Here is a 23,546-nt window from a genome sequence, read left to right as displayed (position 1 = left end):
TGATATAGGCTTCGACCGGCTCACCTTGCATCTGGCTGCACGCAAAAATTCTGTGGCGCTCCATTACGAGATTGGTGCGTAGCTCACACAGCTGTCTGAACTTCTTAAGGAGGCAGGCTGGATCGTCTATAGATTCTGCCGGGACGACCTCCGCGCCCGTGTCATCTAACTGGGCTGGAGCGTAGTGGAACCAGTGTGCACGTCAAATGGCTTCTGTACCAGCCAAGTTGATGAGGATAGATGCACGAATTTCTGGTGGTGCAGCACGATGGGCTGCACGGATATATACGTTGAAGTCCTCTTCGAAGATGCGCCAGCACTCAGCGAGGTCGCCATCAAATACGAGCGGATTGGGCTTCCGAAACGTAGCAGCCATATCGAGATAACAAACCAAACAGAAAAAGAAAACGAGGTAAAATAAACCGGAACAAAACTAGGCGATTAAAAGGTTCAAAACTTCTGACACCGTGTTGTTGGTATCAAACCCATACACAGGAGGAACAACTCATAGTTTTACTGTAACACAAGTGGAGGAAACATTACATGCTATCGTCTCCGCAGTCAGCATCTAGTCTGCTGTGAGACAGCATAAGGAAGCTTACATAGTCTAGGTAGGGATGAAGCTCCAGACTGGATCACATGTGGAATGTGCAGCATGCATAATAAGTGAGGTGATCTAATATGGTAATCTATAATAGTCTCCTTTGTTCAACTACAACACTGTTATTTCTGGTTTAACCTTCTCCCTCTGAAAGTGCAGATTAAAACTAATCATATTATGGTCACGACCTCCAAGTGGTTCCTTTACCTTGAGTTCCCTTATTAAATCTGGTTCATTGGACAACACTAAATCCAGAATTGCCTTTTCTCTGGTAGGCTCCAGTACAAGCTGCTCTAAGAATCCATCTCGGAGGCACTCAACAAACTCCCTTTCTTGGGGTCCAGAACCAACCTGATTTTCCCAGCCTACCTACATATTGAAATCCCCCATAACTACAGTAGCATTACCTTTGTTACATGCCAATTTTAACTCCTGCTGCAACTTACACCCTATATCCAGACTACTGTTTGGGGGCCTGTAGATAACTCCTATTAGTGTCTTCTTACCTTTACAATTTCTCAACTCTATCCACGGTGACTCTACATCGTCAGTTCCAATGTCACCCCTCACAAGGGACTGAATTCCATCCCTCACCAACAGTGCTACCCCACGTCCTCTGCCCATCTGCCTGTCCTTTCTATAGGACGTATAACCCTGAATATTCAGTTTCCAGTCCTGATCCTTCTGCAGACAGATCTCTGTAATCCCCACAATGTCATACCTACCAATCTCTAACTGAGCCTCAAGCTCATCCACTTTACTTCTTATACTTTGCGCATTCATACACAGTACTTTTAATCCTTTGCTCATCTCAGCTTCCACATCGATTCCTATTATACTTGGCGATATTCTACTATTGCTTTGTGAGCTTTCTGTCCTGTTAATTCTGGGGTGTTTCTTAATTATTCCTATACTCTCTTTCCCTTTAACTCCATCCTTATTCTCCTGCTGCTCACAATTCATTTCTTGGGATTCTGGCTAGGTGACACTTTGCCACGCATTCCCCAGGACTATAATAGCGAGGAAGAAGAGGAAGAAGAAAATGAAAATTAATTTCCCCGAAGAATTTACAGCAGCATTTTGAATATTCCTGATCAAAGTGTCCTGGATCAGTTTTACAACATCTCCATTCACAATGTGAGCCAAGAGCCAAATCAGACCTGTGAATTTGTAGAAAGCTTTGTGGACAATCTTTTGGAGGCCAGTAGGAATCTTTGTCAGTGGAACTCTGAGCTGATCCTTGAAGACTGTGTGGGTATTGGGAGTCAGTTTGAAAAATGGGGCTGTAAGACACCATCTATATGTGATATTTTGGTTCCAATTTTTCTCCAGGATGGATATTGTTTTAAACCAGAGGTTTGTTCCTGTGACATCCCACCAGAAAAACAGAGTTATGGCAGGATTCTCATGGTTACACCAAACAATCCTGACTTGGGCTGCCAATGTAAAACCACACAACTTGAAGGAGATATTCTTGCCTTATTCACAGCAAGAGATTTGAACCTGATGTTCGTGCCAATTGCCTTGCTTCTGTCATGTGTACCGATTGGTATTTGGATTATAAGAAGGTAGTAAAATGGTTCAGGGATTTATTAGCCAAATCTTGGAACAAAATTTGCCATAAATATGATTTTGAACTTACCGTTTGCAATATTACAGGTTGCTGTGGTTTAAAAGTACATTATCAGTCTGGGCGAACCATTTGCATACAAGTCTTTCCTGCTGTGCGGCTGAAGAATTCAGATGTCCATCTTGTACCTAGTTTTTTAGATTGCTCGATGAATACTCCAGTATCCACGACCTACTGGAACATTTCCTGTGCAGTTTGTGAGTACCGGTTTCTACAAATCATTGCCAAAAATACCCCCAAAAGTTCATGTCATCTCAAATGCCTTCAAATATTGATCTTTTTAATGGAAAAATAGCGCAGTTCTCCCGACCAACGACATGTTCTTGGTTCCTATGTCTTTAAGACTGTCCTTATGCATCTGCTGTTAAGCCAGCCATTTTCAAACTGGCATGAAAGTCACCTTGAACATCGGCTGAGAGATATGTTAAAATATCTCGGAAAATGCTTGGATGAGAAAAGGCTACGGAGATTTATGATTGGAAATCAATCACTTCTTAAGCAAATTGAAATTCCAGAAATTCTTCTAAAAGCAGAGCCTATAAACCTCTTCCGGTCATTTGTAATAGAACGTGATTCTTACAGTCAGGCACTGATGGAGTATCAGAAAATATTAAGGGACATGTGTCCGTTAATGATGGAGTGCATTAAAAATTATACAGCCAGCTGATTGAAAACATTGTACTTGTTCCCAGTAGACAACAGGAAACGTAGATGCTGAAATCTTGAGGCTTCGCTCCCCGGTTGGGACCAGAATTATTTAAGATATGTAATATTTACATTACTATTAAGAATAAAATCAATAGATTTTTAAAAATATCAAGAATAAACTATAAGAATACATTTAATAGATTTTTCTTCAAAAATAAACTTTATTCAGAATAAAAAATGTATACAACAGAAAAATTGTGCGAAAATTCTTCATATATTCTCAGTGTCTGTCCATTCAATGGTGCCATGCTCAGTGATCTTTCTGTCTTTGAACATTACACCGTTGGTCTCTTGAGGTGATCTCCCTTCCTCAGTTTGAGGGGTATCCCCACTGTGTTCTGCCCTTCCATACCCAACAGTGAAACGATCCTGGAAAGTGGTCCTCCCCCACAGAGCCTTGGTGTTGGCTGCACCAAGCTTCAGTGCATCGCTCAGCAAGGGCGGCACGGTAGCGCAGCGGTAGAGTTGCTGCTTTACAGCGAATGCAGCGCCGGAGACTCAGGTTCGATCCTGACTACGGGTGCTGCACTGTAAGGAGTTTGTACGTTCTCCCCGTGACCTGCGTGGGTTTTCTCCGAGATCTTCGGTTTCCTCCCACACTCCAAAGACGTACAGGTATGTAGGTTAATTGGCTGGGTAAATGTTTAAAAAAAATGTAAAAATTGTCCCTAGTGGGTGTAGGATAGTGTTAATGTACGGGGATCGCTGGGCGGCACGGACTTGGAGGGCCGAAAAGGCCTGTTTCCGGCTGTATATATATGATATGATATATGATATGATATAAGAAGCTTGAAATGGGCCAGTCGGCAACATTCCCTGATGAACAAATCGCTGTGCTGGGAGTTTTGGGCAGACCAAAGAGAGTTGATGGAATTTCAGCAGCATTGGATGCCTGTCTGGGAACATCAATGGGAACAGCCCACAAATCAGAACTGTGGGGGATGAACCATGGCAAGGATTTTTGCCTGGTTCACCAGCAGTGTTGCAGTGCTGATTTTTTATGTGCCGGAGCTGTCACGAGTGACAATAGACAATAGGTGCAGGAGGAGGCCATTCGGCCCTTCGAGCCAGCACCGCCATTCAATGTGATCATGGCTGATCATTCTCAATCAGTACCCCGTTCCTGCCTTCTCCCCATACCCCCTAACTCCGCTATCCTTAAGAACTCTATCTAGCTCTCTCTTAAATGCATTCAGAGAATTGGCCTCCACTGCCTTCTGAGGCAGAGAATTCCACAGATTCACAACACTGACTGAAAAAGTTTTTCCTCATCTCAGTTCTAAATGGCCCACCCCTTATTCTTAAACTGTGGCATCTTGTTCTGGACTCCCCCAACATTGGGAACATGTTTCCTGCCTCTAACGTGACCAACCCCTTAATAATCTTATATGTTTCGATAAGATCCCCCCTCATCCTAACAGCGGCCGCTGTTAAATTCCACACTGTTTATTTTGGCTTTATTTTACAGAGGTGCCGGAGCGGCGCTCCAGTGAACTCCGGCAGCACTGCGCCCCTCCCTGTTCACCAGACCCTCTTTGCAAATTCATACTCTGCGAAGAGGAGAACAACCACTTCCTCTCCTTAACAGTTCAAGAGCGTATTCATCGATATGCCGGATCTCCACAATCTTTTTAGGAAGTAGAGGCGTTAATGGGTGTTCTTTATGGTTGTATCAATGTGCTGGGTCCGGGACAGGAAACAATTAGTCATTTAAATGCATTCACTTTCATATTTCATGAAACACCAGGTTATTTCACTATTTACCTACAGACCATCACAGAACTCAGATAGCAACATTTTCAGTTTACATCTGATGGTGTCACACAAATGAAACAAAGATTTCTTATATGACTCAAGGAATTTTAGGGAATAAATTTAAAGAGATACTGTAGTGGGTGCGGTCACCGCGGTAATCAGGCCAGACGCCAGGTGAGTAATCAATAACTTTAATAACTTTATTACCTGTAGTATCAAACACCGCACTCAAGACTCAAGTGAGTCGACACACCCAAACCCTTTATAGTCCCAGACCACCTGACCAAAGGGGACTGACCCAGGAAGTGACCTAATCCCTCCCGTCCACTGAGTGCCGAGTGGAATGACCAAGGGAGTGGCCTAGCCCCCGGGTGCCGCCACAGGACCCCCCCCCCAAGAACCGAAGGCACGAAACGGACAGGGGGACGGATGAAACGGCCAGCCCGTGTGCGCGCCACGGCGGGCGCAGGAAGCAGAACCACCCCGCCAGGGGAAGGCACCCGCGGGAACTTCGGGGGTAAGGGCCGGGACGCGGGACGACCCCGAGGGCGAGGCTGCGCCAGTAGCACCGGCTGGCTAATGTCCACATGCGCCGGCTTCAGCCGTGAAAGAGAGACCGTCTCAGGACGACCCCCCATGTCCAACACGAAGGTGGCAGAGCCCCGCTCAAGCACTTTGAACGGTCCCTCATAAGGCCGCTGAAGGGGTGGCCGGTGGGCATCCCGACGCAGGAACACAAAAGGACAGTCCTGCAGGGCGGAAGGGACATGTGACCGCACCGAACCGTGGCGAGACGTCGGCACTGGCGCCAGCGAGCCCACCGTCTCCCGAAGGCGTTGTAGGGCGGCTGAGGGCTGTTCTGCCTGACCCTGGGCGGGGGGAACGAACTCTCCGGGCACCGTCAACGGAGCCCCGTAAACCAATTCCGCCGAGGAGGTGGCCAAGTCCTCCTTGGGGGCGGTGCGGACACCCAGTAAAACCCACGGCAACGCGTCAACCCAGTCCGGGCCAACGAGCCTGGCCTTCAGAGCGGCCTTGAGCTGGCGGTGGAAACGCTCCACCAGGCCGTTCGCCTGCGGATGGTACGCTGTGGTGCGGTGCAGGTTAACCCCCAGCAGTTGGGCCATGGATGACCACAGCTCGGAGGTGAATTGTGGCCCCCTGTCGGACGTAATATGGAGCGGAACCCCAAATCTGGCAATCCAATTTGCCGCCAAGGCACGGGCACAAGTAGAGGCACACGTGTCCGGCAGTGGAACTGCCTCCGGCCACCGCGTGAAACGGTCCACCATTGTCAGGAGGTAGGTGAAACCCCGAGAAGGCGGCAGCGGCCCCACGATGTCCACATGGATGTGGTCAAAACGGTGGCGAGGGACGGGGAACTCCTGGAGCGGCGCACGCACATGCCGCTGTACCTTTGAGGTTTGGCACGGGATGCAGGTGCGCACCCAATGCCCAACCTGCTTGCGTAACCCGTGCCAAACGAAACGGGAAGCCACGAGGGTCGTTGTTGCCCGAATGGAAGGGTGGGACAGCCCGTGGAGCACCTCGAACACCCGGCGTCGCCAGGCAACAGGCACGATTGGGCGTGGCTGCCCGGTGGACACATCGCACAGCAGTGTCGCGCCCACAGTGCCACAGGGAACGTCCTCCAACCTGAGGCCCGAAACGGCGGTACGGTAGGCGGACATCTCGTTATCGGACAGCTGGGCCGCCGCCAGGGCTGAGTAGTCGATCCCATCAGCCACTTGCAGGACGGCGTGGACCGCGGGTCGAGACAAGGCGTCGGCCACCCGGTTGTCTTTACCCCCGATGAAACGGATGGAGGTAGTAAATTCTGAGATGTAAGCCAGCTGCCGCTGCTGGCGAGCTGACCACGGGTCGGACACCTTGGCGAAAGCGAAAGTAAGGGGCTTGTGGTCCGTGTACGCGGTGAAAGTCCGCCCCTCGAGAAAATAGCGGAAGTGGCGGACCGCAAGGTAAAGGGCAAGGAGCTCGCGGTCAAAGGCACTGTAGTTCCGCTGTGCGCCGCTGAGGTGCCTACTGAAGAAGGCCAGAGGCTTCCAACACCCATCCGTGTGCTGTTCGAGCACCGCCCCAACCGCTACTTCTGAAGCGTCGACCGTCAGGCTGGTTGGTGCATCAACCCGTGGATGCACGAGCATCGTGGCCGCAGCCAGGGCTTCCTTGGCGTGTTGGAACGCCGCCACCGCATCGTCGGTCCATTCGACCTCCCTGCGCTTGCCCGCCATGAGATGGAAAAGCGGGCGCATGATCCGGGCTGCAGATGGCACAAATCGGTGGTAAAAGGCCACCATTCCCACGAACTCCTGGAGGCCCTTCACGGTGGTCGGGCGTGGAAACTGGCGCACCGCGTCCACCTTGTTGGGGAGCGGCAGCGCACCGTGCGTGGTCACGTGGTGGCCGAGGAATTCGATGGATGCCACCCCGAAACGGCATTTGGTGATGTTGATGGCCAGCCCATGATCGCTAAGGCGCTGGCATAGCTGGCGGAGATGGGCAGCATGCTCCTGTCTCGAGCGGCTCGCCACCAATATGTCGTCCAGGTATACGAAGACGAATTCCAACCCGCGGCACACGCAGTCCATAAGTCGCTGGAAGGCTTGCGCAGCGTTCTTGAGTCCGAACGGCATGCGGAGGAATTCAAATAGGCCAAATGGCGTCACGATTGCTGTCTTGGGGACGTCGTCGGGGTGGACTGGAATTTGGTTATAGCCACGCACCAGGTCGACCTTGGAAAATACCGTGGCCCCAGCCAGGTGGGCATTAAAATCCTGGATGTGAGGGACCGGATACCTGTCAGCGATTGTGGCATCGTTAAGCCGGCGGTAATCTCCGCAAGGACGCCAACCACCGTCTGCCTTGGGGACCATATGTAGCGGGGACGCCCACGGGCTGTCTGAACGGCGCACGATCCCCAGTGACTCCATAAGGCGGAACTCCTCCCGAGCGAGACGGAGCTTGTCCGGTGGAAGACGCCGTGCCCGGGCGTACAAGGGCGGGCCAGTAGTTGTTATATGATGCACCACCCCATGCTTTGGGGCGGCGGAGTGGAACTGGGGGTCCAGAATATCGGGGAATTCGGCCAGAATCCGTGAGAACGCAGCGTCCACGGACGACAGGGGCCCATCAGGACGCACGACCGGGTCGCCCAAGCGGAGGAAAATTGGCTGCAGAGTGACGGAGTGCACCAAACGCTGCCGCTTAACGTCCACGAGCAGGGAATGTGCCCGTAGGAAATCTGCACCCAACAGTGGCTGGGACACATCCGCGATCACAAATTGCCACGAGAAGCTGCTCGCCCCGAAGTTGAGGGAGATCGTGCGCACACCATATGACCGGATTGTGGTCCCGTTGGCTGCGGCGAGGAGGGGACCGCGGTTACCACTACGGAGGTCAGCCTGCGAAGGGGGAACAACACTCACCTCCGCCCCGGTGTCTACGAGGAAACGGGCCCCGGAGCGGCGATCCCACGCAAACACACGATGAATCTGGCCGGCCGCCGAAGCAATCAGTGACGGCCGGCCTCTGCGTTTCCCGGGAACGAACAGGGCTGCCGGCATTGACGGGCCGAAGGGCCCCACCGCCGATGGAAATAGCACCAGCCCCCTCTGCTGGGTTCCGTGAAAACGGGCGGCTGTGCGGGCCGATCTGACCACCAGCGACCTCCGGTGGCGTATGGAGGAACTGGCGGCAGGCTGCGCGCGACCCCTGGGTCCGACCACCCGCGACCTCCGGTGGCGGGTGGGGGAACTGCAGGCGGGCCGTGCGAAAAAGACGCGCCGCCGGCTGGGTGAGCTGCTGAAGCCGGATACCGTCGGGAAGGCTGTCGGGGAGCGGTGGTAATGCGGGCGATCGAGGCTCCTACCTGCGGGTAGTCGTCGGCCGTTGGCTGGACTTCCAACGCGTCGAGGGCCAGGTGACGGGCCATCATGAGCTGATCAGCGCGCCTGCCCAACGCCTGCATGTTGGGGAACGGGGCGTCGAGGAGCTGCTGGCGGAGGTCGGACGGCAGCAGCATCAGGTAAACATGCTTAAAAAGGAACCCGGGCTCGTAGTCGCCTAGCAGTGCCTGCATGTCGGCCAGTAGTACCGACGGGCGGCGGTCACCCAGGGGCGGCATTCGGAGGATCCGGGTTGCCCGCTCAGCCTCGCAGAGGCCGAACTGCTCACGGAGGAAGGCTTTAAGGGCCACGTATTTATCGGTTGCCGGGGGGTCGCGGAGGAAGGGTCGGACCAGGCGCGCGGTGGCCGGGTCGAGGGCGCTGACCACGTGAAAGTATTTGGTGGCGTCGGCAGTTATCCCCCGCAGGGCGAACTGTGCCTCGGCCTGGTCAAACCAGAAGTCGGGGTCCTCGGTCCACAATGGAGGCAGCCACACCGACACGGCGTGGATAGCGGCGCGGGCGGCAGGGTCCGCGGGAAGGTCCAAAAACGGTTGTGGTTGTGGTTGTGGTTGTGGTTGACTGGAAGAGTCGGGTAGTTGCAGGTTCTGGTCCATCGCGACTTGCGAGGGAAAGTCGGGGTCACCAGTGTAGTGGGTGCGGTCACCGCGGTAATCAGGCCAGACGCCAGGTGAGTAATCAATAACTTTAATAACTGTATTACCTGTAGTATCAAACACCGCACTCAAGACTCAAGTGAGTCGACACACCCAAACCCTTTATAGTCCCAGACCACCTGACCAAAGGGGACTGACCCAGGAAGTGACCTAATCCCTCCCGTCCACTGAGTGCCGAGTGGAATGACCAAGGGAGTGGCCTAGCCCCCGGGTGCCGCCACAATACCATATTAAATGTCAACTATCTCTCGACATTCTCAGTATTAATGCAGGATATCGACCCAAAACATCAGCTACCCCTTTGGCTCCATAGATGATGTTTGACATGCTGAGGTCCTCCAGCAGTTTATTTTGTATTATATTTAACATCTTAGGCCCCCTTGGTTATGGCTGACCATGGGTGATGCATCCTAGTTGGCTGCTTGCTCCACATCTCGGCTAGAGCAGCGTCGCTTGTGGCTGAAGAGACCAATGCGGGAGTGACAGTCTCTGTCGCAAAGGTCACATTTGTGTGTGGTATCTGGTCTGTTGAAGTTGCTGTGCTCCTTTCTGCGTGCCCGCTTGTCTGCCGCTGCGTTCATCAGTTTCCCTTCCCCCATTTTGAGATGTTGGTTCAGTGTACCTTTCCACCTCGTGCGGTCAGCTGCAAGGCTCTCCCAGGACTCCACATCGATGTGGAGCGCCTTGAAATCTCTCTTGCAGACATCCTTGTAACGTAGCTGGGGGCGGCCGATGGTTCTCCTCCCAGATGTCAGCTCTCCATAGAGGATGTCTTTTGGAATACGGCCGTCCTCCATGCGGTGGACATGGCCCAGCCACCGCAGCCTGCGCTGCCTGAGTAGAGTGTACACACTCGGAAGGCCAGCGCCAGACAAAATCTCGACGTTGGACACTCTGTCTTGCCAGGATATACCCAGGATACGGCGGATGCTTCTAAGGTGGAAGGTGTTGAGTCTTCTCTCCAGTCTGGTGTATGTAGTCCATGTCTCACTGCCGCACAGCAGCGCGCTGTTGACACAGGCTTTGTAGACTGCTATCTTTGTCTTCACTGTCAGCTTTGGATTGGTTCACACTCGAGTTGTGAGGCGAGCGAGAGTTGTAGCTGCCTTCCCGATCCTCTTGTCAATCTCTGTGTCCAAGGAGAGGTTGTTGGTGATGGTGGAGCCGAGGTATGTGAACTGATGGATGGCATCGAGTTCGTAGTCGTCGATGGTGATGACAGGCTGTTCTGTATCCTGTCCCAGGACGTTCGTCTTCTTCAGGCTGATGGTCAGCCCAAAGTCCTTGCAAGCCCGATAGAAGCGGTCCATCATGGACTGTAGTTCCTGCTGGGTGTGGGACACAACTGCTGTGTCATCGGAGAACAACATGTCTCTGATGAGAGCTTCACATATTTTTATCTTGGCTCTGAGGCGGGTAAGGTTGAAGAGCCTGCCGTCTGATCTAGTACGCAGGTAGATCCCCTCTGTTGCTGAAGGCATGTTTCAGGAGCAGAGCGAAGAAAATCCCAAAGATTGTGGAAGTGAGGACGCAGCCTTGTTTGACGTCACTGCGGATGACGAAGGGCTCCATTGAACTGCACTGTCCCCTTCGTGTTGACGTGGAAGGATTCTATCATGCTCTGCAGTTTTGGTGGGCAGCCGATCTTTGGGAGAGCCTTGAATAGGCCATCTCTGCTGACGAAGTCGAACGCCTTGGTGAGGTCAATGAAAGCAATATACAGGGGCATCCGCTGTTCTCTGCACTTCTCCTGGAGCAGGCGAAGGGAGAAGACCATGTCTACTGTTGACCTTCAAGCTCGGAAACCGCACTGTGACTCTGGGTAGACACGTTCTGCAAGCTTCTGCAGGCGGATCAAGATGACCCCAGCAAAGACCTTGCCGACAATGTTGAGGAGGGAGATGCCTCTGTAGTTGTTGCAGTCACTTCTCTCGCCCTTGTTCTTGTAGAGGGTAATGATCGTAGCATCCCTCATGCCCTGTGGTACAGCTCCTTCTTGCCAGCACTGGCAGAGGACTTCATGCAGAGGAAGCAGTAAAGTAGTCTTGCAGTGCTTGATCAGGTCAGGGGGAATCCCGTCGCTGCCTGGGGCCATGCCTGAGGCCAGGCTGTCAATGGCCTTGCTGAGCTCTTCTACCATCGGCTCTCCATCTAACTCATCCATGGTCTCTCGATGGCAGCAAGGGCTGAGGAGGGCACAGTGTTCTCTCTTGAATAGAGGTCAGAGTAGTGTTCCACCCATCTCTCCATCTGTTGGCATTTGTCTGTGATTACTTCCCCAGTGGAGGGTTTGAGGGAGGCTGTCTTGCTCTGGACTAGTCCTAGTGCCTTCTTAATGCCATCCTACATTCCCCTGATGTTCCCTTTCTTTGTCCCGCCCCCCCCCTAACATCAGTCTGAAGAAGGGATTCGACCCGAAACATCACCCATTCCTTCTCTCCAGAAATGCTGCCCGACCCGCTGAGTTACTCCAGCATTTTGTGTCTACCTATTGAGTATACTGTATGTTGGGAGATCATGTTGCGTTTGTGAGGCTGCATTTAGAGTATAGTGTTCAGTTCTGGGCTCCTTGTTATAGGAAAGATGTTCTAAAGCTAGAAATGGTACAGAGAAGATTTACAAGGATGTATCCAGGACTTGAAGGTCTGAGCTACAGGGAGAGGTTGAGCAGGATGGGACTCTATTCCTTGCAGTGCAGGAGGATGCGGGGTGATCTTATAGAGGTGTGTAAAATCATGAGGGGTATAGATTGGGTAGATGCACAGAGTCTTTTGCTCAGAGTAGGGGAATCGAGGACCAGAGAACACGTGTTTAAGGTGTTTAAGGGAGCAGATTTAATAGGAATCTGAGGGGTAACTTTTTCACACAAAGGGTGGTAGGTGTATGGAACAAGCTGCCAGAGGAGGTAGATGAGACAGGGATCATCGCAATATTTAAGAAATAGTTAGACAGGTACATGGATAGGACAGATTGAGAGGGATATAGGCCAAACACGGGCAGGTGGGACAAGTCAAGCTGGGACATTTTGGCCGGTGTGGGCAAGTTGGGCTGAAGAAGGGCCTTTTCCACGTTGAATTACTCTCTGACTCTATCTGCAACTTGATTTATTTGCATCTTCCTTGGTTTTCCCAGGTCAAGTTGTTACATGAGATATTTGCTTTCATCGCCCTTCACGCTATCTACGTTTTGTTTTGATTTCTGGCACTTCGATTCTTTCTTATTCTTCATGTTTTTCCAATTCATTCTAATATAAAACAACAGGCTAAACAGCTACCCAATCAACAGGTTGCTGTTCCTCACAAAGAAACTCTTTTCGTTCACACTCTGTCAGCATTGCAATTCCTGAACCAAACTGCCTTCCACAAATCACCACCAGAGTGCGCTATCTACTTTAAATGCTCTGTTTTCAAGCTCCCAACATCACACTAGATGGTGGTTTATAAAATTATTACCACCAGAAAAGATGTTGGCTATATTGATATTATGTGAGATGCAGCAAAATTTTATCTCAGCAAGATCATATTTCAGCAACAGATGCATTCTGTAAACCTGTAGTTCTGTGCATTTATTTTACAGGACAGGTGATATACAATGTGAACATGGATAAAATTTGAACGTGGGTGGCTCAATGCATTAACACTCAGTTTCAGCTAAGGCTCCAAGAATAAATGATTCTCTAGCAGCATTTACACAGTAGGTTCAAAGCATTAAACAGTTTTGGTTAACAGTTTGTATTAAATCTGTATTCACACCTCTGTGACATTAATTATCCATCAGTTGTCATCTTACATCCAACTGTACCTACGAGAATATTTGATGTAGCTGATTAAAGATAACCAACATTGATATTGATCTAATAATAACTTTTTGTGAAGTTTTGGACCATTGATTTACACTTGCAGGGGTGTCAAAGTACCTGCCCGCGAAGGGGTCCAATCCAGCCCGCGGGATGATTTTGGGGGGGGGGGGGGGGGAGCTGCGTTGTCAATGGTCGTGTGGAGGGCGGGCGGCATTTATTGCGGCATGTCGGGGTTGTAGTTAGAGGCACGCGTGAGTGGTCGCCGGGAGAAAGGTTACGGACTACATTTCCCGGCGGACAGCGCGACGGGAGGGAGGGAGGGTGCGGGCGGGCGCAGTGCCAGTCGCAGTCCCATCCAAAAATACTTTGGTCCCATCCGGGTCGGCGACGAGAGTTGCGAGTCGGTGGCTGGAGCGGGGCTGGGTGTAGCGGAGCGGAGCTGTGCGACCGACTGGAGTGGGCTGGAGGCGCCGACAAGAGGAAGATTAGGTACTACGATTTACCCGATTTCTTAAACATCATCTTAAATAATCACCATTGCAAATCATATCACCTTTGACTCGTTCAACTCTGGCTACATTAGAATGCAGCAGCCTGCTTTAACTGGATGTGACTGCTCACTGCAGGCAAGGATAACGAAGTGTAAAGCAACATTAGCAGTGAATCAGCAATTCAGAATATATTCATTTACTCACAGGTCTGTAAATATTGTTTTTGTACAGGTGTCCACAAACCCAACTAATTAAATGCTCACAAACATCAAGCTGCCACGCATCATGAGCTGGCCTTTATCTCATTTCTTCTCCCTCACCACCCAAGCACACAGATTGCTGGATATTTCCATTCCCTTCCATTTGTGATTTCCTCCTGTCCCGTTCCTTAATTCCATTCTAGCATTTTCCCTTGAACTTACCAACAAGAGAACGAACATACAGTGCCCTCCATAATGTTTGGGACAAAGATCCATCCATCATTTATTTATTTGCCTCTGTACTGCACATTTTGAGATTTGTAATAGAAAAAAAATCACATTCGGTTAAAGTGCACACTGGCAGATTTTATTAAAGGGTATTTTTATACATTTTGGTTTCACCATGTGGTTTCACCAATAACCCCAAGGAAGAAAGAAAACACCACAGAAACCCCCAGCCCCTACTTTCAGTCTGAAGGACATTGACCTGGAGGAATTTCAACTGGACAATTGTATTTAACTGTCCAGGTGGTTATTGTGGGAAAATTGAAAGTCTTTAAAAAATGGTTAAGTATTTTGCTGTCTGTGAACCAAACTGCTTTACCACGTTTGCCCAACAGAGGACAGCAGCAACCTGTACGACAGACCGCAGGAGGCCGCCGACATCAACACAAAATGCTGGAGTAACTCAGCGGGTCAGGCAGCATCTTTGGAGAGAAGGAATGGGTGACGTTTCGGGTTGAGACCCTTCTTCAGACTGATGTCAGGGGAGGGGGGATGTATAGATCAGGTTCGTGTTCCCAACCCTCTTACAAAGTAAATAAATGGGAAGTGGGGACAGTAGGTGAAGTGTGTGGTACCGGGAGCTACTTGGTAGAAATTGGAGGACGTGTTAAAAGTGTGCACATCATCCAGACGACCCCCACAAGGGATGAACCGGTACGAGAGCAGAGCATAGACCGAGCAGATCTGTCAGACTTTGGTATTATTCCAAGTTCAGATGTAAGATCAGACTCTCCAAAGAAAGTGGAGACAAAGGTTAATGATCCTGAACTTGACTCATTCAGAACCACAAGCTGACACTTCCCCTAAACCACTTAGCAGATCAGAAAGTGTACGTAAACCCGCTCTATTTGCAAGGATTAGCTAGAGCTCCCGGTTGAGACTATTTTAACATCCCTTCCCATTCCTCTCATGGTGTTTCTGTTCTCAGGCTCCTCCGGGGCTAGAGGGAGAACACGCGCAAACTGTTAGACCAGCACCTAATCTTCCGCTTGGACAGCCTACCAGCCAATGCAGGAACATTGAATTCTCTAATTTCTAGTGAAATACCTGAGCCCCCCCCACCCTCGGGATAGCACAACGTGGTCCCACCATCCCCACCACCGCGTACGCTCCTCTCCTGTCTCATATTGTCCACCCCTCTTTACTCCGACCACACATTTCCCTTTTATTGCCCCACATTCCTAACGCCAGACGCCTTCCCACCCTGCGTCTTTACACTTCATCCCCCTTCTCCTTATCTGGCACCCATTTGTCTCCATTTCACCTCTAGCATATTTCCCCAATTACCCCCTCGCCTGTCACTGTGCAGTCTTTCCACCGTCCCGACCTCTCGTTTCCAGCTCCTCATCCCCTACATCTGTCTGAATGGAGTCCCGAAGAGAAAGCATTATCCATTTCTCTCCACAGATGCTGACTGGCCCGCTGAGATCCTCCTGCACTATTTATTTGCTGGTTTCCAGCATTTGCAAGTCTCTTGTGCCTCCTGACTTTACAGTTTTCTCGCTTTCTCTATCCTTTTTATGACCATTTGGCGAGCGGTTCACGAATTTCTAATTTCACTTCTGATATCTGCATGTGCTGATGGGAGCTGAAGTTGCGATCACTTCCGCAATGTATACTTCCAACTCTGGCAGTGTAAAGATAGACACAAGAAGCTGGAGTAACGCAGTGGGACAGGCAGCATCTCTGGAGGGAAGGAATGGGTGACGTCTCGGGTCGAGGCCCTTCTTCAGACTCTACTCTGCTGCTGCTAAATATCTAGTGCCAGAACTATGTTTATGGGTTTTTAGGCTGCATCTTTCGCTCTCACTTTAAGATTACAAGCAATCTAATTAATGGCTGTTGTTTCAGTGTGTCCGAGACGGACACTGGTTTTCGGACAAAATAAGAACACCATCAAACATCCTCTGAAATATTTATTGTTTTCCGGGTATGTCCATTAAACACGGAATGAAAAAAATATATTACTGACCATAACCAAAGCAATGTAAGGCTCGGCAAAATCGAGATTGCATTAAGTTAATTTCCCGCACTCTCTTAGGCATTTATACAGGATATGAAAAATAGGCACAAAAAAAAGAACTTCCGATAATTAGTTTATCATTTAAAGAATGTCACTTTGATCTCTCTTCCACAGAAATATTTATCCAGTCAAATTCCTGCACGCGCGCATTAAGCTGAATAAAGATGTTTTCATGCAAGCTTTCGGACAAACATCAAGCGCATTGATCTGAAAGCAAATCAATATCGATAATGCAGTGTTTGCGATAATACAGCGAGTGAAGACAATGCAGTGGAGATTTGCTTGTTCATGTTGCTGGAAAGGTAAGAGGCATGTGCTGTCCGATCAAACACAGAACTTTTTTCATCACTTCAAGACTCGCGTTGGAACAACGTATCTGGGGAAAAAAACAAGTTAAAACATTGGGACGGGTAAAATGCAGAATGGAATTAAATACAAATAGTGGGGATAATATTATCCCCATTAATTTGTTTTAGTCTCTTAATTAGAGATGCACAGTGTAATCACACCGAAAGTATTACTCTCCTGACCATTAATCGATACTGGGCGTCATGAAATAATGTGCAGGCAATTTAAAAGTAACAATGTTCTCATTTCAACGCAAATATATGGAATTTTCTCCCTGATAACTTTAATCCGATTTAGTATCACTGATATATAAACTATGTCATTTTTCATTCGGTGGGAAATCCACGCGAATTACACAACTCCTCATCCGCACATCACTGGTGTCGGGATACAGACAGTGGAAGCAAACAATGAAACGTTTTCATTACTGCCTTCATGGCTCTGATGTAAGATGGAAACGAGCCATCGATGCCAATGGGTGCTGCAAGGGCTGGGACTGTGAATGTGCCGCAGTGAAGTTTGTCGTTGCTGTTTGTAGAGCCGGCAGGCGGGAATGCAGGATCAGTGACAATCTGCGAAGTCCGCTCTGTGGGAGTGATACAGAATGACAGGAACCTCAGTGCGTGAGAGAAGGCATCGCACGGCGAGGTTTGTCCAATTATGGAAGAACAGCGACATCGGAATAATCATCAGTGCGGATTGTACATAATTATGTTTTGTGAAAGGACTGTTGGCGCACTGTGACTGGAAATGGGTTCTGTTTATCCCCGCCATTCAAGTGCAGGTTCACAACACAGTATAAGGTAAACAAAAGCCGACATGAACATGCAATATCAGATAGTCGTGTTGTCCACATTACAGTCGGCAGTGGCACCTTGTTGGAGTGAGGACAGAACTGCCCGTGGGCCACTTTCTCGGAACATTGTTTTTGTTTTTGTTTCAGGAAACCTTTTAAGTACGGAAGTGAAAATAAAAAAATACAATCTGCGGAATGTTTTTCCACAAAGAGGATTGGAAGAGACTGAACTCACCGTCATTGTCGACATCACCGCCGGCAGCTGTGATCTTCAGAAGGTCATCGTCGCCAGCGCCCATCCGGAACAGACAGCCCGGAGAAGCAATGGTTTCACTCTCGGCATCGTCATGGGCGTCCGGAACCAGGTCTAGGAGGAAGCATGAGCCAGAATGAGACAGGTCCCACTCATTCCTCGGCGGACATGTTCGCGCACATTTCGATGTTCGTTTCTGATCACAGGCAAAATAAAATAAAATAAGAGAAACTGAAAAAGCAAAAGTTGTACCAACCGCGAACACTGGAGGAGTTTCCTTCTGGAGATTCTTGTGCAAGAAGAGACCCATCCAGAGGGACGCTGGTGTAATATTCGAGGTGACTGATGGATTCATTGGAACCAGAGTCTAGAATTCAACACAAGCGCAAGCGAGAGTTATTAAATTCTCCAATTTCACGTGAACACTCCCACCCCCCCCCCCTCCTCTGATCATCCCAGGCACCCTCAAACACTCTTTCTTTCCACTGCGGCCACCCTTCGTCTCTCATTCCCTTTCTTCTCCCCCACATTCTCAACCAGCTGATCACCAATCCCAACCCGCACCGGGTCCACTCTTTTCATCCCTTTTTCCCCAAATCCCCACCATCCCACTCAATGGTTCCATATTTGACTTGCACGTTTCTTTCTCTTCAGATTCGACCTTCTGCCGCCCTTTGACCTCCATTTGTAGTTTATCACCTCCAGCCTTCGTGACGACCTCCACTCTTCTCCACCAAATGAACTTATCTGCACATTAAACCCTTCCCATATAGATCTACCTGTCATTTCTCAGATCTTGCCCCACCTCTTCCCCTCACTTCTTCCAATGATCTCCCTCCCCCGTGGTCCTCCTGAAGAAGGGTCCCGACACGAAAGCTCTGCTGCCCATTTCCCATCATAGATTCTGCCTGACCCGCTGAGATCCTCCATCAGATTGTTTTTATTGCTTGATGTATATGTTGTTCTTTTGTTTTCTTTTTACTAATTGATCATTAATGCAATTGTTGGAATTGAGGCGATATTTATGCTTTGAAAAGTGGATGCCAGGTGCAAATACCCACCTGAATCATGTGTCTGACTGAAACTCTTGCCAGCGGGAATATCCTCAATCTCTTCATAAATTGCCTGGTAAAAGCCGATCGGTGAGCCCCTGCCACTAATACCTGCACCTGCCGGGGACACAGTTGGGTTTAACTTACTGACATGCAAGACGTGAATTTAACAGTTACAGGTAAACCTTTGTGAACAAGATGCAAAATGGTAACGTGTTGTCAATTAAGGGAAAGTGTTGATGAGCATAAACATGGAAGAGTCCCGCTGCACGGACTAATGTCTTATTGCAAAAACGAGCTATTAATATTAACACCAGGAACATCGAAAGCACAGTGGGAACAGTTCCTGATATCTACTCCCTCACGCTGGCGCTGATTACATTCTGGTGGCGATATTAGGTATTTGTAGATAGCAGCAGTGTGACGAGGAAATGAAAGTTTCGCAGGTTTGTCAATTTAGGAAGTGATAGATAAGGATTGTGTTGCATCAAATGAATGTTAAGAGATGGGGAATAAGGATGTCTTAGTTCATTAAACGCGAGGAAAGTGCGACATCTCGATGTGATGAATAGAATCTAATCAGAATGCTCAAGGTTATGCAGCGGATCCGCAGAAGTGAAACGAGCCAAATGTTGGACAGATATATGAACGACGTTCACGTGAACAATCGAGCAGCCATCCAACAATTAACCTGTCCATTCTGTTACTACAAATGGACAGTTCCAATAGAACTGCTTAAAGAGTTACAAAATACACATTTAATAATGCAAGAACATTGGGAAAACTGGTTGGAACCGGAGTCTCATTGACTTATGAGATACTATCTGGAACAATAATTGTGTCAAGTTGCCCCTCACCTCTTTTTGCTGCCCGTCTCCGTGTTATCAGCATCAGTGCGAGTAATTCACAGATGAGGAGGATTCCAAGGGTTATGCAGGCGACAACAATCATAGAGGGCATCTTATTCCCCAACACTGAAATACAAATTCAAGAATAACTTCAAAACATACGTTATAGCTCCATAGTTAAAGCAGGTGCAGCGAGCTTTGATTAATTTTAACCTCTGATTGTGCATCTTCCTTCGCCATGAATTTTCCCAATAATCCTCTGGGGCATTGCAGCGGATTAACAGGTGAGTGGAAACCAATAAAAAGACTAATTTTCATTCAGGCCTCGTTTAGCAGTACTATCCCCTGCAGTGGTCCCCATTGGATACAGGCCACGTGATATCTCATGGCAGGGAGGGCAAACTAGCCCGAAGCAAGTTATTTTGATTTCCACTCATATTTCCACTCACGGTTCTGGATTTGGAACGATTGCCGGTTCAAGAATACGTTAAAATATCCTCAGAATAACCGTGTCTGCAAATAGGCTGTGTGACTTCAATGGTCAACACCAAGGGTCTCGCGATAGAGGAACTCGAATAGAAGGATAAATTTTCAGAGTCGAGTCTGAACTTGCTTAATGAAAACAAGATGAGCAATAACACTCATAATTGGGGCTCTGATGTTGACGTCTTGTTTTACATTTTTCTGCCTATGACCACTACACAGAGGTTATGACGGCAAAGAGATGTAGAATGATATCAATGGAATTCTCTGTCGTGCTGGGCGGAACGGAATTAATACAGAACATATCGGAAAGTCCTGATTCCTAACCAGTGCCGCCCTATCCAACTAGCTGATGCATAGTTCATTAAATGCTAGCACTGTTGGGGAGGGTTTAAACTAATTTGGCAGGGGGTTGGGATACAGCTTGGAGCTAGTATAGGGGGTGAGGAGAAGGAAAATATAGAGGAAAAAACTGGTCAGATTGGGAGGCAGAACAAGAATGCCCCAGCACAATGGGGGCATTTATTTTAATGCAAGGAGTATTGGAAGCAAGGGGGATGAATTGAAGGTGTTACTGAACACATGGGAGTACGACATTGTTGCCATTACGGAAACATGGTTGAAGGAAGGGCAGGACTGGCAGCTCAATATTCCAGGATATAGAATCTTCAGGAGAGACAGAGAGTAGGGAAAAAGGGGAGGGGGTGTTGCAGTATTAATCAAAGAATCTATTTCTGCTGTAAGAAGGGATGACATATTAGCGGGTTCCTCAAATGGGGCTATTTGGGTGGAATTGAGAAATAGAAAAGGGGCATGCACCTTACTGGGTGTATACTACAGACCCCCAAACAGTCAGAGGGAAATAGAAGAACATATTTGTAGGCAAATCTCGGGGGTGTGTGAAAACAACAGGGTGGTAATAGTAGGGGATTTCAACTTCCCGAATATTGATTGGGATAGCCAAAGTGTCAAGGGCCCTGAGGGTGCAGAGTTCCTAAGGGTCATCCAGGAGGGCTTTTTGAGCCAATATGTTGAAAGTCCAACAAGGGAGGAGGCGGTATTGGACTTAATCTTGGGAAATGAGGCCGGACAGGTGGCTGAAGTGTCAGTGGCAGAGCATTTTGGTGACAGTGCTCACAATTCAGTGATATTTAAGGTGGTAATGGAAAAGGATAAATAGGGACCAGAGGAAAGAGGAAAATTTCTAAATTGGGGCAAGGCCGATTTTAATCTGATAAGGCAGAAGTTGGCCCTGGTGGAGTGGGATCAGCTTCTCGTGGGGAGGACCGCATCAGAACAGTGGGAGTCATTCAAAGGAATAATTGAAAAAGTACAGAGGAAGCATGTTCCCCTAAAGTTCAAGGGTGGGACAAACAAGTTCAAAGAACCTTGGATGTCGAACGATATAGTAGGATTGATTCGAAAAAAAAGGGGGGCTTTTGGAAGGCATAAAGAACTTAAGGCACAGACATCATTAGAGGAATACAGAAGGGGTAGGGCGGTTCTTAAAAAAGAAATTAGGAGAGCAAAAAGGGGCCATGAGATAGCACTAGCGGGCAAAATAAAAGAAAATCCCAAAGTGTTCTATAAGTATATCAAGGGTAAGAGGATAACGAGGGAAAGAGTGGGGCCCATCAGGGACCATAGTGGAAAGCTGTGTGTGGAGCCAGAGGATGTAGGAGATGTTTTAAATGAATTTTTTGCATCTGTTTTTACGAGGGAGGAGGGCGATGCGGACTTAGAAATGGAGCAGGAGGGTTGTGATGTTCTTGAGCATATTGCTATTGACAGGGAGGCGGTGCTGGAGGCTCTGGCAGGCTTAAAAGTGGATAAGTCTCCGGGCCCTGACGAGATGTATCCCAGGATGCTGAGAGAGGCAAGAGAGGAGATTGCGGGGGCTCTGGCACAAATTTTCAGAGCCTCTCTTGCAACAGGGGATGTACCGGAGGACTGGAGGACAGGAGGATAGCTAATGTGGTGCCATTATTTAAAAAGGGCAGTAGGGATAAACCTGGGAACTACAGGCCGGTGAGTCTGACATCGGTGGTGGGGAAGCTGCTAGAAAAGATTCTGAGGGACAGAATCAGTCTTCACTTGGAGGATCAAGGGTTAATTAAGGATAGTCAACATGGCTTTGTTAAGGGAAGGTCGTGTCTGACTAACTTGATTGAATTTTTTGAAGGGGTGACCAAGGAGGTAGATGGGGGTAGTGCAGTGGATGTGGTATACATGGATTTCAGTAAGGCTTTTGACAAGGTCCCACACAGGAGACTAGTCAAGAAGGTAAGAGCCCATGGGATCCAGGGCACCTTGGCAAAATGGATAAAAAAAACTGGCTTAGTGACAGAAGGCAGAGGGTGATGGTAGAAAGGTGCTTCTGTGACTGGAGGCCGGTGTCCAGTGGGGTGCCGCAGGGATCGGTGTTGGGTCCCTTACTGTTTGTAATCTACATAAATGATCTGGATGTCAACGTACAGGGCATGATCAGCAAGTTTGCAGATGACACAAAGGTAGGGGGGGTGGTGAATAGTGAAGAAGGGATCTGCAAGCTGCAGGAAGATATAGATGAGATGGTCAGATGGGCGGAGCAGTGGCAGATGGAATTTAATCCTGAAAAGTGCAAGGTGATGCACTTTGGCAGAAATAACTTGGAGAGGGAGTACACCATGAATGGAAGGACCCCAGGGAAGACAGGGGTACAGAGGGACCTTGGAGTACAGGTACACAAGTCCTTGAAGGCAGCAGGACAGGTGGATAGGGTGGTTAAAAAGGCATATGGGTTACTGGCCTTCATTAGCCGGGGCATCGAATATAAAAGTAGGGGGGTAATGATGGAATTGTACAGAACACTGGTGAGGCCACAGCTGGAGTATTGTGTACAGTTCTGGTCATCACATTATAGAAAGGATGTGATAGCTTTGGAGAGGGTGCAGAGGAGATTCACCAGGATGCTGCCAGGGATGAAGGGCCTCGGCTATGAGGAGACACTGGGCAGACTGGGGTTGTTTTCCCTGGAGCAGAGAAGGCTGAGAGGGGACATGATCGAGGTGTACAAGATCATGAGGAGCATGGATAAGGTAGCTGGCGGGGAACTTCTTCCACTGGTGGAAGGTTCAACAACGAGGGGACATAGATACAGGGTAAGGGGAGGAAGGTTTCGGGGGGATGTGAGAAATAACTTTTCCACCCAGAGGGTGGTTGGAGTCTGGAACTCACTGCCTGGGGTGGTGGTGGAGGCGGGAACACTCACAACGTTTAAGAGGCATTTGGATGGGCACTTGAAATGCTACAACATTCAGGGCTACGGTCCAAATGCGGGAAAATGGGATTAAAATTAGACTGTGTTTGGTAACGGGCGGCGTGGACACGATGGGCCGAAGGGCCTCTTTCTGTGCTGTAGGACTCTATAGTTATATTCAAACATAATGTGCATCTCCAGAGCTCGGCGCACACCCGGTATCATAAAATCCAAATCAGAGGAATACGGACACCAAGAAGTGCATGTCTTAAATGTTAACGTCGTTTTGCTCAGGATGATGCTTGTTAGAAAAGGCCGAACATGTATCATGCGCACCAAGAGTAAGTCATCGCGGGTATTTCGACTATACTTTATAGTTTTGTTTAATAAGGGAACTCAAGGTAAATGAACCGCTCGGAGGTAATGACCAGCTTTAATCTACCATTTGAGAGGG

General features: G+C 48.9%; 1 protein-coding gene and 1 pseudogene across 1 annotated transcript in view; one reads left to right on the top strand and one right to left on the bottom strand.

Annotated features, from left to right (window-relative positions):
- The first annotated feature begins 268 nt into the window (after window positions 1-268).
- Window positions 269-2,898, top strand: LOC144610254 (inositol 1,4,5-trisphosphate receptor-interacting protein-like; annotated as a pseudogene).
- A 13,611-nt stretch (window positions 2,899-16,509) lies between these two features.
- LOC144610253 (scavenger receptor cysteine-rich domain-containing protein DMBT1-like) overlaps window positions 16,510-23,546 on the bottom strand; it is a 41,509-nt gene continuing 34,472 nt past the window's right edge. The window contains exons 12-16 of the mRNA XM_078428843.1: window positions 19,381-19,497; window positions 18,533-18,640; window positions 17,728-17,838; window positions 17,454-17,585; window positions 16,510-17,008 (exon numbers count right to left, since the gene is read on the bottom strand). Of these exons, the coding sequence (XP_078284969.1) occupies window positions 16,797-17,008; window positions 17,454-17,585; window positions 17,728-17,838; window positions 18,533-18,640; window positions 19,381-19,497 (680 nt within the window). The 3' untranslated portion in view covers window positions 16,510-16,796. The remainder of the gene's footprint in view (window positions 17,009-17,453; window positions 17,586-17,727; window positions 17,839-18,532; window positions 18,641-19,380; window positions 19,498-23,546) is intronic.

This window comes from Rhinoraja longicauda, chromosome 36 (genome assembly GCF_053455715.1).
Source record: "Rhinoraja longicauda isolate Sanriku21f chromosome 36, sRhiLon1.1, whole genome shotgun sequence".
NCBI lineage: Eukaryota > Metazoa > Chordata > Chondrichthyes > Rajiformes > Arhynchobatidae > Rhinoraja > Rhinoraja longicauda.
This window is presented reverse-complemented; position numbering and strand designations above follow the sequence as displayed.